The sequence below is a fragment of the Chanodichthys erythropterus genome, chromosome 17, assembly GCF_024489055.1.
Source record: "Chanodichthys erythropterus isolate Z2021 chromosome 17, ASM2448905v1, whole genome shotgun sequence".
Taxonomy (NCBI): Eukaryota; Metazoa; Chordata; class Actinopteri; order Cypriniformes; family Xenocyprididae; genus Chanodichthys; species Chanodichthys erythropterus.
The window spans coordinates 39,026,523-39,039,152 of NC_090237.1; the positions used below are offsets into that span (position 1 = coordinate 39,026,523).

General features: G+C 38.3%; 1 protein-coding gene across 4 annotated transcripts in view; it reads right to left on the reverse strand.

Annotated features, from left to right (window-relative positions):
• atm (ATM serine/threonine kinase) overlaps positions 1–12,630 on the reverse strand; it is a 69,205-nt gene that overhangs the window by 3,192 nt on the left and 53,383 nt on the right. For 3 of the 4 annotated variants that reach the window (XM_067364996.1, XM_067364998.1, XM_067364997.1), the window contains 16 exons: positions 12,098–12,277; positions 11,860–11,979; positions 9,816–10,033; positions 9,521–9,728; positions 9,259–9,384; positions 9,026–9,166; positions 7,857–7,995; positions 6,315–6,397; positions 6,063–6,203; positions 5,639–5,755; positions 4,974–5,123; positions 4,676–4,841; positions 3,220–3,306; positions 3,020–3,134; positions 1,389–1,452; positions 1,163–1,308 (listed from right to left, as the gene is read on the reverse strand). In XM_067364996.1, coding sequence (XP_067221097.1) covers positions 1,163–1,308; positions 1,389–1,452; positions 3,020–3,134; positions 3,220–3,306; positions 4,676–4,841; positions 4,974–5,123; positions 5,639–5,755; positions 6,063–6,203; positions 6,315–6,397; positions 7,857–7,995; positions 9,026–9,166; positions 9,259–9,384; positions 9,521–9,728; positions 9,816–10,033; positions 11,860–11,979; positions 12,098–12,277 — 2,201 coding nt within the window. Of the gene's footprint in view, positions 1–1,162; positions 1,309–1,388; positions 1,453–3,019; positions 3,135–3,219; positions 3,307–4,675; positions 4,842–4,973; positions 5,124–5,638; positions 5,756–6,062; positions 6,204–6,314; positions 6,398–7,856; positions 7,996–9,025; positions 9,167–9,258; positions 9,385–9,520; positions 9,729–9,815; positions 10,034–11,859; positions 11,980–12,097; positions 12,278–12,630 lie in introns of those variants that run through there. The other variant, XR_010892144.1, reaches the window with a different exon arrangement.

Here is a 12,630-nt window from a genome sequence, read left to right on the forward strand (position 1 = left end):
CCAAGCTTGAGTTGAGATGCAGATAAAATTAACTTTTATTAATAACAGTTACACATAAAAAAAAAACACTTTTTTTTATAAGGAAAATTTTCATTTTTTATTTTATTTTTGGTCATCATTAAAAATAACAATATTTAGAGCTTGGAAAGTGTTGGGAAAATTGTGAAGCACTTGAAAGTCTTGAATTTCCCTCTCAAAAGGTTATACAAACCCTGAAATTAATAATGTAAAAACATTTGACTATTTCTGACACAATACCATGGTTACAGTTAGTACACTATTCTGCGCTGAATTTAAAGGGGACCTATAACGCCCCTTTCACAAGATGTAATATCAGTTTCTGGTGTCTCCAGAATGCGGCTGTGAAGTTTCATCTCAAAATCCCCCACAGATCATTTATTATAGCTTGTCAAATTTGCTCCTATTTGAGTGTGAGCAAAAACACACCGTTTTTGTGTGTGTCCCTTTAAATGCAAATGAGCTGCTGCTCCCGCCCCCTTTCCAGAAGAGGGCGGAGCTTTAACAGCTCAACAAAGCTGGAGAATCTCATGCAGCCAAAACTAGGATTGTCAGTAACGGTGTTCATCTTACATTGTTCAAACCGGAGTCGACACTGATGGAGAGACTCAGGAAGAAGTTACAACTTTTAGACGTTTCTGAATGGTTAGTGGATAAATTGATGTAGTTGCTGTGGAGTTGATTCAACTCCTCCACTAGCATGTGCCGTCATGTTCATCTTTTGTGTTGAATTGATCCTCGTTTGTGAAGCAGTCCGGTGTAAAATGACGGCATGTCAACAACACTCTACTACAACAACTCTTCCTCTTCTCTAAAGCAGCCCAACATGGCCCCGCCCCCTTTGTTGTGTGTTCTCGGGGGCGGGGTTTATGTAAACCCTGTTCTGAGCGACACTGCGCTGTCTAATATTGGTCCGAGCTAATGAACTGTCTGCTCAGCTTTGTTTTTTGATGTTTCTCATATGCAACAGAAATGGTGGCTCTCATCAATGGAGTAATGTGGTGGTGCCACCATTGAGACTAACCAAATTTACTCGCACCGGCAAGAAAAAAGGTTGCAAAATGTCTGGAGTGTCTGGAGCCCTAATGTTACATCATTTCAGAGAAAACAGCTGACGAACAACAGAAGCAAATGAACGTGTTACCTGGCCTTGCGGTGAGTGTCGATCTCATCTCCACCCGGCGTGGGGTTGAGCGTGGCATTGAGCTCCGCCTGCTCGTCGTGCTGCTGCAGGTAGAAGGCCTTCAGAGGGTTCATGGTCCAGTCAAACAGAGGGTCGTACAGCAACACCTGCACACACACAATCAAACATTCATTTCCTGACGAATGACACCTGTCAGGCATGAGATGATATAAATTAATCTGTTTACCTCCACAATGGTCAACAGGGCTTCCTGAGAACTCCTCATAACTTCCATCGTCTTCTCACAACATCTACAGAACATCATAATAATTGTTCAGTTCCTTTCACAGAAATCAAAATACTTTTTGATTATAATGTCACAAAACATCACGAGTCCCATTTTGGTGTTTTTACACTTGAATCATTTCAGTGTCCTGTTACATGTTTGAAATCAAATGAATTTTAGTGTACTCAAGTCAGCCTTTTATGTTCTTCTTGGTCAAGAGTGGCATTCGGTAAGATGTCCAACATGAAGGTCAAGCTTGCCTAATGTTCTTCTTATACACTGAACTGAAATGGTTTTTCCTTATTTTTTAATCAAATCCAATTTGATGTGTGTGTTCAGGTGGCAAACTTAGGAAAAGTAGCCAAGTCTTGTCCCACTCAAATTAAGGAAACTATTTAAAAAACAAACAAACAAACAAACAAAAAAAGATTTTGCCCAAATTTGTCCCGAAGGACCCTTTAGGGTTTAAATCAAAGACATAACCGACTGTGTATACTAGGTTACTCATGGAGACAAGCATTTTTGACAATTTTGTGTGAATTTGAACGTTTAAGCACAGGACTGCATTAAAAGGAGCTCAACTTAGAATTGGCGTCTGAGACATGGCTTTCTGGGATTTTTTCTTCTTAGGGTTTTTCGGATGTTGTAGTGCGCCCTTTCAAGTGTTCTAGTGCTTGATATATTTCTAGCACTTGTTATGTTTACATTGGAAAGGCTTAATCTTTGGTGATGATACAGCACTGACCATCAACTCTACAACGTGAGTGTTGTTCACCTTCTCATAATACTGCTTTGTTAGAATTCATAAAAAATGTAGCAGCAAAAAGCCAGGCAATATCATCTCTAAAATGCTTTCACTTTGAACTGCCTTGAATTGAAGCAAGAGATACAAGAGATTGGCTTTATTGCATGAAATATATGTCACTTTGCTCAAAGCTGATTTTGGTTTCCAATCTCTTACCCAGAATACAACCTGCACTGGAGCCATGTAGTTACTCTAGCAAAGAACACCGCTGAAAACCAATCCATCTTCTTGAGCCCGAAAAACAGGAGTTTGCTCAAAGTAAACTCACACTTGCAACAATGGGCCACAGGGGTCTAAGGACATATGATATGCATTCTTTTAAAGTCCCCCTGTGGTGAAAATCAAGTTTTTAATGTTGTTTATATGTCTGTGTGGTGTTTTCAATGTGCTTTAAGACAAACCATGTGCAAATTCATCAGTCAACACCATTGCTGAGTATTTTCTCTTTAAAACTGCAGTGAACAAAGACAGTCTGAAAAACGTGGTTTGAAATCTCTGGTGTTTCTGACGTCACACGTTGTCAACGAGTGGATCCCTGGGCTGGTGTGAGTTGAGGCGGGACTAATTTGCATATTCGTAGATCCACATATATACTAAATGAGGCAAGGGTGTAAAGTGACATTTAAGCCATTTTAAGGCATAAAGTTCTTTTTTTTCACAGGAAAAAATGTTTAAATATGTCATTTTGGTGATCAAAGATGAGTTTTAAGGGATAAAATTATTGACTACAGGGGAATTTAAATGACTCAAGTATGAAAACACCCAATGTCACCTCCGTAAGACTCACCTGCGGAAGACGCCCTCCACCCCTGTGATGCCCATCCCATCCACAATGTCTCGAGACAGTCTGAACGGAACCGTCTCAGGGGTGGGCAAGATTTTACCCTGCTCAAACGCAACACCTGTGAGGAGAGACGAGGAAGGTGAAAATGAAAACACAAAAAGAGTTAAGAGTTTCTGAAGTGTTAGTTTTCTGTGTACACATACCAAGGTCTATGTGGACCAGTTCTGCCGTCTGTTCATCGATCAGAATGTTCTGAATGTGCCGATCACCCAGGCCAACGATGTAACCCACTGTCAGACACAAACACATCACTATTTTCACATCATTCATATCTATGCATATTGTATTTTAAAGGTGTTGGGAAAATCTGAGGCCAGATGCCTGTAGAAATGACATGTCACCGGGCTCAGAAACTTTTGCCCCCCAGAATTGATTTTCAGGGACTTTTTTTTTTTTTTTTTAACCTTTGTAATTTTCTCATTAAATGTATCTGTGATGCCTTTTACATCAAATAGGCCTACATAAAATGTAACCAATTACTATCAATCAGAAGCCATCTTCACACATTAATGTCACTTTATAAAATACATCAAATATTTTGTGTTTGGAGAAATGGCACATCATATTGTGGCTACACAGACATTTCATTATTTGTTTATTGCTTTTTACACATTAGAAATCAGTAGTTACTTTAGTAGCATCAAAAACAAAACTGGGAATAAATTCTATACAGAAAGCGAGCAAATAACAGTCCATGACTTTAATGAATCCCTTACTTATATCATATCTGCACTTTGTCGTTTATGATGATAGTATTTGTGTAATTTAGTCAGTGAACATGTGCAATAAAAAAAACCCCAACAGTGATTAATTTAAACGCTTCTGAATGGCCACTGCATTCACATGTGATTGGTTATAATGCTCTGATGCAACGTTTAATGGCGCTTTTCATTAATTTCACATTTCACATTAACCGCAACTGTCATAAAAGATTTAGTTTAATTGTAGAGAAGCATTTTTGGCACCTTATCTTGAATTTTTGGAGAGTGGACATTTTTTCATTTTGGGGTAGGGTTGGGCGATGTCCCCTAAATTGGCAGTTGACGATGTTTACAGTAAAACATTGCGATGGACGATGATAATGTCGGGCGGGGGGGTGGGATTATTACAATTTTTTGTTATTATATAATTATTATTCGTTATTTTACTTTATTACTTTATTAATTTAATTTCCCAACTAACAACTCATTCGGGCTTTTCAATAAATTGCACGTACGGGGAAAAAAGTAGCTTTCTTCCACTTAAGAAGAGTTGTGCACTTTTTATTTTAATATATTTCTTTACATAAATACTATTTTCTACTTAAAAAGCTACAATTTCGTTATTTTACCAACCCAACTAATGACTCATCCGGGTTTTCCAATAGGTTGCACGTGAGGGGAAAAAAAAGTTTTCTTGTTCTTTGTTGTTCTTTTGTGTTTTAATGAATTTGTGTTATCAGAATCACCTTCATTCTTTCATTTGATTTGACATTATGGCAAGGAAAATTGTCTTTAAATTAACCAAACAAAAGTTAATTGACGTTCGCTGCATGTCACCTATAATCAGTTTATGGTCAAATGGAAAACTTGAGAATAATGATAATGTGTGAACGTGTACCAATAGAAGAGGTGGCCACACTGCGAGTGTATGCTAGCTGCCTCTCCAGCCACACCGCAGGGTCCAGGAAGCGCTCCATGCAAAAGTATCGGAATACTGGCCGGAATTTCTGGCACACCTCTGTGAAAGCCTCAAGTTTGTCATCAAATTCCAGCCTTTGTGCCTCCTGGATCATTACAAGAACATAAGCTAAATATTTTATAAACAATCTTTTTTTTAAATAAGATTATTCATAGTAAATGCCTATAAGAATGAATTTGTAGGATGACAAATGAAATAAGACAATAAAATCCAGGACCATCATTTTCTTGCGGCAGGTCATGTTGGGCCAGTCTTGTGGGCGGAAGCGTTTGTGTGCCCCCTTCTGAGGGTCCACCAGGAACTCTCCAATGGGCACAGTACCGGAACACCACTCCAAAACACCACTGCGCTGGGAAAACGGCACCACCTGGTACAAACACATGGCTCAGTGTTGATAAAGTCACATTTACATATTCATTATAGCTCTAAACGCTATTTTACTCGACCCAGTAAGCACACACACTGCTAAAGTCATGCATTAGATTGTGTATTCAAATCGTTTAATGCACAGCTAGCCGTAGATTATCCCGCTTATACCATGGTCATTTGCCGGCATTAAAGAGTTAGTTCACCCAAAAATGAAAATTACCCCATAATTTACTCACCCTCGAGCCATCCTAGGTGTATATGACTATCTTCTTTCAGTCAAACACAATCAGAGTTTTGTTAAATAATATTCTGGCTCTTCCAAGCTTTATAAATGGAGTGAAGAGTAACAGATTCTGAAGCCCAAAAAAAGCACATCCATCCATCATAAAAGTAACGACTCCAGAGGGTTAATAAAGGCCTTCTGAAGTGAAGCAATGCCTTTTTTAAGAAACATATCCACATTTATAAGTGTTATATAGTGCTATCAGGATAGTGTATGAAAGGTGTCTTTACTTTGTAGCGGCGGATGTTGAGTTTCCTCTTGCGAGTTTCGGCATTGCGCTGCAGAAGGGTGGAGCACATGTGAAAGACCTGCTGCATCACTGCGTCCTGCCTCAGATCATCCTGACCCTGCGTCACGACACATAACCTCACTTCAGATTCAATTACAAAAAACACTGATGAGCAAACCTGCACACGTTTTAAACAAGTCCGTGACTAAGACATGTGCGAGCTGATTTTGTCCCCACTGTATCTAACGCAAGCGAAAAGGGATTCTCTAGGGGTCTAAGAGTCCAAATACTTGAAAAAAGAAGCAGCAGAAAAAACACAAAACAAAACAAAAAAACTAAGAAATAAGAAATCAGCTTTTTTTTACTGGATGTAGAATTTTTATTACGAAAAAAAGAGGTGAAGGCATGTTCTCTGATAACCAGACCTTGACTAGCTGTCTCCTGCTCTTGCCATCTGAACCCACACAGTCAATTATTTTGGGTAGGTTGACGCCTCCAGCAAGGTGAAAGTTAGGTTTGAATGACCTGACAGTCACAAGGTCTTCATATTTGCCTGATGGATCCACCTGAAAGAAATGCCCACATGCACAGTAACAAACTCAAGTAACCACATCACACAGAGCACAGGCCTCTCTGACAGAAAAGAAAACAGATTCTCTTTCAGTGATATTTGTCACCTTGACGTCCATGGTGGGAATGATGACATCATTGAGGTCTTTGATGTGTATGATGGGTTGCTCAGGTGGGATAGGAATGGCTTCTGCACAGAAAAGACAATCATATTTAACAATAAACAGTCTGCAGGCAGTATATAACATTTTTTAACTTTTTGACTCCACCTCTACAAGTACCACTCGCCTTAAAGTCACCATGAAATAAAAACTGAAAATTCTTGTTTTTAATGGAATATTGCAATATTTTTGGTTATAATTTTATTTATTCATGCACAGTTTTTTTATTCATGTGCCTTGTAATCTATAATCAAATTAACTTCCCCTCTCTCTTGCATCAACATCTCTTCTCTGATGATGTGTTTACTGGCGTGAGGGCAGGGCAACCTGTCACTCACATGATATCCACCAATAGCAAACCACAACCATCCAATCAATTCTCCATGGACAAAATCAAGTCTTTTTTCAAGTCAAGTCTACATTTGTTCTTGTTTGAGAAGCATTTCACTCAGATATGCATCACAATATAGAAAAAAACTAGCACAACTTCCATTTCATGTCAACTTTATCAGCTTACATGCCAAAGCACAATACTGTAGTGTTATTGCACCCTATTATTGTAAAAGTCTGATAGGAACCGTACAATAATTTTGCTGATTAAATAACTACTAATTACTCAATTAGCTGTTTTTTTTTATCCAAAATGACTTAAAAGTACAGGTATTACAGATTTTGTGTGTGAAAAATGGATCTTAAAGGGCACCTATTATGCCCCTTTTCACGAGATGTAATATAAGTCTCTGGTGTCTCCAGAATGTGTGTGTGAAGTTTCAGCTCAAAATACCCCACAGATAATGTATTATAGCTTGTCAAATTTGCCCCTATTTGGGTGTGAGCAAAAACACGCCGTTTTTGTGTGTGTCCCTTTAAATGCAAATGAGCTGCTGCTCCCGCCCCCTTTCCAGAAGAGGGCGGAGCTTTAACAGCTCAATAACAACAAAGCTGGAGAATCTCACGCAGCCAAAATGAGGATTGTCAGTAACGGTGTTCAGCCTTACATTGTTCAAACCGGAGTCGACACTGATGGAGAGACTCAGGAAGAAGTTACAACTTTTAGACGTTTCTGAATGGTTAGTGGATAAATTGATGTAGTTGCTGTGGAGCTGATTCAACTTGATTGTGATTGAATAAGAGTGTCCAGAATATTCACTTGTGCTTGGAACAACATAGGAGGTTCACATTTTGGTGAACTAATCCTTTAACTTATCACTCAGTAGAGGATAGTTAGTTTGGATAAGGGCTCTGACATTGATATTTCCTGTATATTAAAGAAAACAACCATTTGTTTAAAAATTGGAACAGCAATTACATTACTTTTTTCCTACAATGAACTGAAACCAACATGTCTATTACTTATAAAGTAAACACTGGATTTGTACATTTATTGTTTCAAATTTTTTGGGACACAAAGTATTAGTGCAACCTGACTTGCATTATAATGGGAACAGACAGGAAATGAATTTTCTCAGATGGTTGACTTTTACTCACTCTTTTCAGTTTTATGGCGACTGGCGTCCATGTATGCCAAAGTGATGTAGGCATTGCAAAGTGTCTCAATGTCTTTGACCATCTCGGCTCTCTTTTTACGAACCACGTCAATGACCTTACGAGCGACCTCAGCCCGTTCCTACAGAACGACACATTTAATGAAGGTTTATCATTTAGTAACAAAAAAGTTAGTCAGGACAGAAATTTCAGATTTCTACAGAGTATTTAGACCATTGTTTCTCAACTGGTGGGTCATAAGGTCATAAGGTTTTGAGTGGGTCGTGGAGTGTGTAGTCACAAAAACAACAACCACAAACATAATTCAAAATGTTTTACTGATGCGGTTCATTCTGATGTTACACAGTACGTTTGAGCTTCAGCAAGAGGTTTGTTCTCGCGAGTCAAGCGGTTTACTTTGAGCTTCTGTTTATGTTCACTGATCAATGTTTATATGTGAGTAAAGGTCTAAATTCAATCTGTTTATCATATAAAACGATCAAATCTCTTCAGAAAATTTGGACTACACCGCTCAATACACATGGATTATTTTCACAATCTTTATTAACTTGTTTAAGTGTCAAAGTGTTATTTGCATAGCTGTCAATAGAGGGACAGAAATTTCTGAGATTTCATTAAAAATATCTTAATATGTGTTCTGGTTATGAACGAAAGTCTTATGGGTTTGAAACAACATGAGGTTGAGTAAATGATGACAGAATTTTCATTTTTGGGTGAACTAACCCTTCAAGTAAAGTGGGACAGTACTTGTGTGTGTGCATCAACTATTTTTGAGAAATAAATACATGATTCAAATTCCTAAAAATTTGGGTCACGGCTTAATGACCATGGGAAAATGTGGGTCAAATGCCAAGCCAGTTGAGAACCACTGATTTAAACATTATCACCAGACATGAAAACCTCCTAGAGCAATGCAGAAATATCTTCTCATAACAAATGTTTAGCCAATGCTGCCAAAAATGTAAAAGACTATTATAAATGTATGCACTAGGAATAAATGATAAAATGCATAATGTATATATAAATATCAGTTTCAAGTTCTTGGATTTTGAATTTAAATGTACAGTGTGTTATTTTATTTTTGTATATTTTTATACTTAAATTTTTATTTATTTCATGACCAGATTAATGAGATCTCATGCGTTTTATACCAAGTCCAGAGGTGAAGGTTGGCGGGCGCTGCTCTTGGATGTACGACTGCGAGAGAAACTCTCATCCTTGTTGGCGTTGACCAGTGCCAAGATGATGAAGAGAGTGTGGTGGGGGTGGTCAAGGGATGACCAACAGATCAGCTGATGACAGAACATATTTTAGTTGTGAGTCTATGGTAGACTTCACTTATGAGGTTAAAAATCAGAATATAAAAGGAGTAGCTGAAGGTTACCTCGTTTAGAACATGATGAAAGCCCACGTCCTGTGTCACGGAGCTGGACACTTTAGTGCCCATTCGAGCAGCTAACTGGTACATCAGGGGCAGGAACTTATATGACGGGATTTTCTTTACACCATTCTAATAAAGTCATGAACACAAATTACAACACAGAATCTGTAGATTCCAGACCCTATTTAGAGTCTTTCATCTCAACCCATTCTTATTTCTTATGGAATGATGCAGTACATTGTACTTTAGGGAGATGTCAGCATACCTCCATCATGACATTCACGGTTTTGACATCAGCATTCTCCAGCCAGAGGGACGCCAGTCTGAACACCCAGGTGTCATGTTCTTCTCCCAGCTTCAGGCACTGAATGTAGTTCTCCACAGCCTTGAGGAGGAAGCGGTTGCGGTCGGCCTGTAGGTTAGCCAAGGCCTTGACGTCCAGCTCTAGTTCTCTCTGAACTTTCACTGTGTATCTGCACAAGAATAAAAGACATGTTTAACACTTTGTATATCTGTAACTGGTGAGCAAAATAATTTCTTAAAAAGATTTTCATGCTGACCTGTTGTTGCCGACCTTCCTCTCCCGCATAAGGTCAACTTCCTCCTTGGCCTTCTCCAGTAGAGCATGCTTGTTCTCAAACTCGGATGACTTCATGTAGTTTTCAATGCTTTGGTACTGTGCGTCAGAAAAACGGGCAAGCGAAAAGAAAGCCTGGGTCTTCTGGCTCTGTAGTTTAGCGTCTGAACCGCCGCAGTGCTCCTCAATGACCTCCACAGCCTATCCAACAACAACACATCATTAACCCAAACACAAACGTTATGGTACCATGGTATGAACATGGCAATTTGATATAGTGCTGCATGATTTGGGTGAAAAAATGTTGAAATCTCAAGTTTTAAATCGTGCAAGTCAAATCGAAAACAAACATTCTGTGTTTATGTAATCTGTATGAAAAAAAAGAGCCATGTCAGAAATCCGTGATTCAGCTCATTATCCGCTAATGCGGCCACGCCCATGGAGTGAGCGCTATTCAGACGCAAATTCTGAGGCAATACATGTATACATCGTCGCAATCGTGTATTATCTTCAAAAGTGTTTTGCATGGCCATAATTAGCAATTTCTGGAAGCCTCTGTTAGTTCAGTTCCTGGCGAGTCACATGGTTGTTCTTCTTTAGGAGGCATTTGTGGACTAAAGGTGCACAGAGCGCCTTCCGGCTGCAAGTATGAATTGAAAACACAGTATCCAGTGTTCACAGTGATGACAATAAATATTACTCCTCTGTATAGAAAATTGACATAAACATATGAGAATCCATCAATATTTCTCCAAATGTGCATGCTTTTATGCTAAAAGGCTATATGAAATGCCATAAAGGTAATATAATTGTTCAGACACTTGCATCACAGAAATACATTATATTTTAAAGAATATAATACAATACTATTATTTTAAATTGTAATATTTCACAGTATTGCTGTTTTTTCTGTATGTTTGATCACAGAGGGTTTTTTCACAGCCTACCTGACTGAAAGGCCTCATTAATATGCAGGTCATTACAACTCATTATGCAATTCTTTTGTCTTCTCAGGTGAGAATCACCCATTATTCATGATGATTCACGCCTCCACGCATACTGTGTTTCTTGACAAAAAGTGTCTTACAAAATTGAAATCTCTCTATTGTTTTATATGAACGAATAGGAAGGATAATTTTTACATAATTTTGAAGCAAAAACTCTAGTCCTCCAATACCCAGAAGTCTTGTGAACACATACATAATATTATTTTTTTGGCTTTATTTCAGTGACTTAAGTTTTTTTGTTTTATCAATAACCACGCATAAATGTTATTCCTTCAAAAACACATGTACATACATGTTCCTCACATATTACGGTAGCCTAGTTTGTGCTGAATACAGTGTAAAGCACAAATGACAGGGCATGTCAAAACTTCTCCAGGCCCCAAATCAGCCTCCAGAGGGTTAAGAAACAATATAATAATAAAAAATATACTAATCATTTTAAACCATTAAACTTTTATTTTGAAAGAAAACCACAGTGGGCCCTTAAAGCTTCTCTTTTGATGATAAGTGCTTCTCGTTACAAGTATGGAAAGATGGTAGTGTATGTTCTTCCCAAATGCACGTTAAAGCGACACGACTCTCCAATATCCCTGACTTTAAAGAGAACTGAAAACCCACCTCTTCCTTAAAAGCTATTCTTGATTTGTATGTGATTTTGTGTGTATTGTCGTATTTTGTACTATTCACTTGTTCTCTCCTACTTTGTTGTATTTTTCCATTGTTGTATTGTAAAGCGTCCCTGAATTGGCAGAAGGGCACTATACAAAATAAACATTATTTTATTTTATACTATATAAAACAAAAAATATTATTATTATATCAGGGTTTTGGTTGTATTTTGATTAAACATGCACCCCTACTTTTTTACCATTGTACAGAATTATGATATTCATATAGAATAAGCTTTATAACAAATGCAATGACACTAGAAAAGAAATAGTGCACAATTATAGACTACTTATGTGTCGCTGAATTCCTTTTATTTCCCATCATGACTTGCAGAATATATGAGCGCTTTACCTTCTCCAGATATTTCTCCAGTATGATAGCAGGGCTCTCCAGACAGGATTCAGCCAGCCAGCTTCCACACAGTCTCAAACACTCAGAATACACCGGCACCACAGCAGGGTTCACACACACCTGCTCACACAAAGACGTCCTGTGTTATTCAGCAGATATGTGAGTACTTGGCACATTTGGCATTATCTACACCTGTGAAATGGACTATAGATGACACCTTAACCACATTTCAACTCACCAGATCCTCTAGTTTTTGGATCATATGTTTGAGCAGTCCCAGAGCCAGCCCGTGTTCCTTCTTCACCCAGAACACCTGTGCCTCCTCCAGCTGCCAGGCCCATGAGCTGCTGCTGCTGCTGCCGCCACCACCACTTACCAGGCGGTGCTGCTTCATGTGGAAAGTAGCTCGCTCTGCCAGCTAGAACATATGCAAAAAATACCTTTGGATTACATAACAAAATACCATAAAAAGAGGCATTTTATATTATGACACACTTTTCAAGCTAAAATATTTCACAGAAATAGTTTGTTAGGTTATAAAATATGAAGCAAAAGTCTTATTGTTCAAAATGGCGATAAGGACTTCACTTGTTTTATTACTAGATGAATCAGTGTTTTTGAACAAATCTTTTGAATGAATGATTCGATGAGAAATACATCTTATTAACGTCACTTGTCGCCACCTACTGGTGTAATGATGTAATCAACCCTTCGCAAAGACCCGCCCCCTTAGTTACTGTTGCTACATCTGACAAGCCATGGCGCTCTCAT